This window comes from Protopterus annectens, chromosome 5.part0, assembly GCF_019279795.1.
Source record: "Protopterus annectens isolate FY-2018-M chromosome 5.part0, PAN1.0, whole genome shotgun sequence".
Lineage (NCBI taxonomy): Eukaryota > Metazoa > Chordata > Ceratodontiformes > Protopteridae > Protopterus > Protopterus annectens.
In genome coordinates this window covers 1,748,851,023-1,748,857,022 of record NC_056735.1, presented here as the reverse complement: position 1 = coordinate 1,748,857,022, position 6,000 = coordinate 1,748,851,023, and the positions used below count along the sequence as shown (strand labels likewise).

The window sequence follows — 6,000 nt, the reverse complement described above, 5'->3', positions numbered from 1 at the left end:
ATTTATATTCCGAAATTACTTCTTCAAAAGACACTTTATTTGAAACTTCGGATCATCTATATTTTACGTATGGTAAACAACCACTTGGCCACCAGGACAATATAATAGAACGGGACATATTTAAGCCCACACAAGTAGGGAGGTTCTCCACACCCCAACTAAATATACCAGCTCCGAGATTGCACTACACTGAGGAAAAGGGCTCCATGGTAGCCAAGTGGTTGTTGACCATGCGTAAAATTTCGATGATCTGACGTTTCATATAAAGTTCTTTCTCAGGAATCTGAATTTCGAGTAAGTGTAATTTCGATAAATGAAAGTAGACCCATATATTTTTTTTCAATCCTGGCAGGCAGCCAGGTATTTATTTATTGATTTATTTATTCATTTGTTTATTTATTATTTAATTTACTGCTCCTTCCCAACAGATACAGTTGGGGATGCAGCAGTACTTTCAGCTATCCTTGATTTTGCAGAACATCTCTATTATACCTCATATTTTTGCTGTATCTTACATAAAAGCTTTGTTTTTCTATTGAATCACTAAGGGTTACAATCCTCAATAATGCCAGACAGAGTATCATACTTATCAAGCAAAGATGAAAATGTTCTGGCTCTCAATGAAGGTACTTGAACTTGCCTTATATTTGTGGTCTGTGCCTCTTAAAAATTGTAATTTTATAGCAAATCACTGGGGATTGCAGCCCTTTAATTGGGGGGGGGGGGGGCTGGCTGTGGATGAAACAACATGCCAACTTATTTTCTTATTTTAAAAATATACTGTAATAGTGTGCAATTTGTATTAATGTGTTAAGAATGTTAGATGGCTGTTAATGTAGAAGACTTTAAGGAGCTGCTTCCTATGCCCAGGGTACAGGGCTTGATTCTTTCAACCTTCTTATGCCTGCTATGTGACTCTGAACAAGTAATTAATGGGTGCAGACATAATGACAACAGTTTGGATGGTCTTAAACTAGGAAGTTGAATCTGTAAGATTCAAAATAATATGAGTATTTATGCATGGTCCAAAAAATGAGTGTGTGTGTGGTGGGGGGGGGGGGGGCATGGTTTAAAAGATGCCCAGGGTGCATTGGTTGTGAGGTATACTTTTCTTTGCAAACATTTTGTAGTGATATTCCTGTAGACATTGAAAAGGCCTGGTCCTTGTCTTGATCCCTTTTGTATTTCATTAGTAGCAATTAGTAGTAAAAAGGTACAGCTGGATGGATGTCTCTCTTTCATTGCTGCTGCCTTCTCATAGCCCACTGTTTTTCATCTGCTCATTTTTGGTACTTTAAGGCAGAGATGCTGGGCTTTTTGCTGTCTGGGTGAGAACGTTTGTCTTCTGCATCCGTTTTACCACATCTTCTTGGATATGAGAAATGTGGTATGTTACTCAGAAGTACATACAGAAAGGGCAATATGTTATCCACCAGAACATCCTTTTCTCTATCCAGAAAGAATATTGCTAACTTGGGATTAGCAGCACCTGGTAACTGTATGCAAAAAAATAACAGTATCTCCAAGAACTCATAAGACATTTAGAAAAGCTGGATGATTGAATTGCTAGAGGCAGTAAAGCACTGAATTGCTAGAGGGAGTAAAGCACAGGATAACTTGGCATTTTACCTAAATGAATGGTTGAATAGAATGCAGTTTAATCTTGTGGGAACTCTACAAGGATTAATAATGAAAAAGGTAATTAAAGATACCTTGCACTTAGCACATAGGGATTAAGTTTCTGAGCTGTTAGTAATTTAACATTTGTTTACCAGGAAAGTCCGAGTGGGACAGAGCCCATTTTCAGTGATGGCCCAGGGAGAAATACTTCATATGCATGTCTTTGGAATATGTGAAGAAACCAAAGCACCTGGTGTAAACTCACGCAAATGCAGGGAGGACATGCAGACTCCACACAGAAGGCACCCCAGCCATGAATTTAACCGGAGAACCTCTTGTTGTGAGGTGACAACACTAACTGCTGCACCACTGTGCAGGGTATTGGGTTTGAGTCATTCCACCTCCATCTGTGTAGTGCGTGACTCTGAGCAAGTCACTTAACCAGACATTTCCCTGAAATGGGACACATGTTCAATAGGCTTACTCAGTTAACAGATGTATAAAATAAAATAAATAAAATTGTCCATCACTGTCTTCACATGCTAGGTTTTTTGTTATTATGAGGAACTTGGCACTTGACACTTGGTCTTGCATTTTAGTTATTCTTTTCTTCTTAAAGGTAATAGGGTCCCCAAGAACAGGGTGGCAAATAGTGGATTTTTAATTACAAATTCTTTTTTTATGTGACTGATATTGTTCTGTGAAGAAAACTGTCATCGCAGAAAGTTTATTTTCTATGTTCAAAATATGATGTATATAATAAATCTCTTAAAAAAGAAAGAAACCAAACTACTGTTGTACATTGCATGTTCCTCCTCAGATATATTCACTTTAATGTGCATATCCTCTTTTTTCTTAATTTCTGTCTTAGTCCTTGCCTTCACCTGATCCTGCCAACCTGAGAAATGCTAAAAATTCTATTCTGGAAAAACTGCCTCAGATAATCAGCACTATGGCTTTTCTGTGGAGTGTGATAAGAAGAGAAGAAGATCACAAAAGGCCACCTGATCTCTTTGGATCAGCAAAAGGATCCTCATCAGTATACTTCAGAGCCACTAAAGTATGTTTTCACAAGTCCATCATTTTATTTTTGCATGTCATCTGAAATTTTGTAGTACACTTTTTCCTTGCAGTCTGTACATTAGCCACCTTTAAGCAACATGATGCTGTTATACATTTTTGTTTCTGTTGGTTTATAGAACTCAGATTAAATGTACCCACCCTGTTGTTTATTGTGGGATTAGTCTGGCTGTTTAATAAATCTAATCAGAATTCAGTCCAGCATATCAAGATTTATTGCATAAAATTGCCAAAGAAGCTGAAAAATAAGGTGTACGTAACAGTGGTGCAACCAGTAACACTGTATATATAGAAACATAAGCAGTCAAGGCAGAGCAGTTCAGGAAGCTAGAAGTGATGAAGATGAAATGCTTGAGATGGTAGGATGCACACTGTTGCACAGACGAAGAAATGAAGACATCAGTACAGAAGCTCAAATAGCTCTAGTTGCAGAGAAGTTTAGAGGGAATAGATTATGGTGGTTCGGGTACCTGTTCCTGAAAATAGAAGACAATCTAGTAAAGAAGGTGTGAGACAGACTGGAAGAAGGCATGAGGGAGCAAAGGTGTCCAGCAAAGAAATGGGATGGATTGTGTGTGAGAATATTTGTGATAGACATGTCGAAGAAGGTATGAGTGTGGCATTTTCTTGAAAGAGATGGCGATAGCTCATGCAACACACTGACCCCATATAGAAAATGGGAAAAAGGGGGTTGGTGGTGGTGGTGATGATGATAATATCAAGATGTATTACAAAGTGATGAATCTGTGTGCTTTGTAGTTTTCATCCACTGTTTTTCTATCTCATTTTACACATTTATAGATACAATATTTGCAATTATTCATGGCATATTAAACTTTGGCAGATTATATTCCATTTTTGATAACTAGCCTTTTACTCTGCTGCTTCACGCAGTTGGATAACTTGTGGAATTCTGTTTTCTTTTAATTCCATATTGCTTGAATGGTCTGTGGGTTATTACTCTTATCTTTCAAGTGACTTGTAGCTGCTGTTGTAAAGATTAGTACTAATTTTGCCCTTTAATAATGAAGCATTCACTGACCTTCCTTTATTTCCCTGTGTTAGTTGAATTGCTTGTTTACAGTGATATGTTTAACCCAAAAGAAGAATATTATGTGATGTGTGAAAGATTTTGTTTTCAGGATAAGTGATTAGCCTAATATTTACAGTTCTTGCTAGGTAACTTGCGAGATTTCAGATAAAATGTCAGCTTGAGTTATGAACTCCTCTACCTACACAAAGTTTTAAAGGGAAGTGTAATATATATCATAGTAAGAGCAGCAGTTTGGTAACCATGTGCAACTCTTTGAGTAGTGTTGAAATCCAAAAAAGGTTACTAGGGGTACAGAAGGGCATTCACAACTGGCATTTTGGTGAATCTGAAAAAAGAGTGCTTCATGGATCTTGAAAGACCTGTAACCCCCAAGTAAATCATCAGATTGCACTGACTGAAGTCTTATTCGTGGAGTAGCATTAGCTTGTGGAAAGACAGAGACCAGATTCCTGCATTTATGAATGCAAAAAAGAAAAAAAAGGGAGCAAATCTGGAGGAAGCTAGATGATTTGAAAATGGATCATTCAGAAAGAATATCTGATTCATTAGGGTATTATGCGCCACAAAGTGATAGAATGTGGTGGTACTCCTGGCCCCACAAGCTTAACAAGTAGACTTGGGTTGTGCTGCTCTAAAGATATTTAGCCACAAGTTAGAAGAAAGGTTGGTTGGAGGCGACAGAGCAATTTCAACCTCTGAGGCACATTCTGTGCCAGTCCCTGTTCTTTGAAACTTAAGTATACCGCCTCCTTCAAGCATCTGTGTCCTGCAAGTACTTTTAGCCTTGAGGATCAGCTTCTACAACTTGTAGGTGGAGTAGGAGATAGAGAATGGTATATAACGGCTTTCATATTCTGCTGTGTTAAGAATAGTGGTCAGACAGAACAGCTCTAGTCCCTTTAAGAGGCAGAGCAGCTGTGACGTAGGAAGGCAATAAAGGGATGAGGCGAGTACTAATCTGAAGAAAATCAGGAATGGGGGTAGAAGGAAGTGCAGCTAAGAAACAAGACTGAGAAGATGAAGAGGGTCCATGGATTTGTAAGGAATGGTGTGGAAGCTGATTCTTGGTGGTGGTGGGGTGATTTTAGGCTGGGCTGAGAATCTGACTTGTGTGGTAGTTGCCCAAAAGAAGAGGAGGAGGAGAAGGCGGTTGTAGTTATTAACTATGTATTCTCTTTAGTGAGTAGTCTTGTTTACTGAGCACTTTTAAATAGTTATGTAAGAGTTGCAAAGAGGTGATGTTTTTGGAAGGAAAGGGGAAGAAATGGCAGAGAGAAGAGTCTGGGAGTTTAAAAGTGAGAACATGTATATTGTTGCCGTTAAAGAAAGGCAAATTATAGCTGCCTGAGTTGTCAACTTGAGATGTACCAAGTGAAGAATTAACCAGTATGTAAATGCTGACTTGTAGGCTTTGGAAAACATTGGTATAGAGTATCTGATGCCTAGTGAACTGATGGAAATTTCAAGTGAATTTCAGACTTTTAAGCAGCATTCACTTGTTTTTTTCTCAGAGTCAAATAGAGGTCATAGAGATAATTTATGGCAACACATACATGGAATACTGGGGGGCATCTGTGAAGTGCAGCTGGAAGGGAAATGCATTTAGGCACTCTGAAATGGAGTGTGTGTATACATAAAGTGAAAAGAAAAAGGGAGTGGAGTTTGTAAAATATTGTAATCTGTTTTTGAGGAATGTTGTATGTTATTGTGTATGTAAACACATCTGTTTGCATTTAGTAATGAGTTTGGTAATGAGTTCTTCACACAGGTTAGACAGTTCAGGGCTGTTTAAAGGTTTTGGTAATGGTGGCTATTTGCTTAGTGGTAGTTATATAAAGTACACAAATTACTAATATTGACATGTAGTCTGTTGAGGGTATCATGTAGGGTTCTGTTGAAGCATTGTCTAGAAATGGAATATGGGGGTTGTGATGCGCACAAGTAATCTGAAATAACCATCATTTTAGGCAATGGAATGGGATCCAGGACACGTAAATTTATGAATAATGTGAGGAGAAAGATGAATAGGTAAGAGGGAAGAAACATGTTTTTTATGCTGGAAAGCTTAAAAGCACAATAAAAAAGAAAGAAGAGATAGCAAGATAAAGGACTGGCATTGGGGGGCATCACTGTTAAGTATAGCTTTTCAGTAAGATTGACTTCAATCCTCACAGCCACCACACATTATATTGTATTTTGCAGAAGGCAATGAGAAGGTACTTCTAAGCAAGGGAGTGTTGTTTTCC

General features: G+C 38.1%; 1 protein-coding gene across 1 annotated transcript in view; it reads left to right on the top strand.

The window, feature by feature from the left end:
• Positions 1–6,000, top strand: part of DOP1B (DOP1 leucine zipper like protein B) — a 2,336,114-nt gene that overhangs the window by 1,540,795 nt on the left and 789,319 nt on the right. The window contains exon 21 of the mRNA XM_044071549.1: positions 2,492–2,680. Coding sequence (XP_043927484.1) covers positions 2,492–2,680 — 189 coding nt within the window. The remainder of the gene's footprint in view (positions 1–2,491; positions 2,681–6,000) is intronic.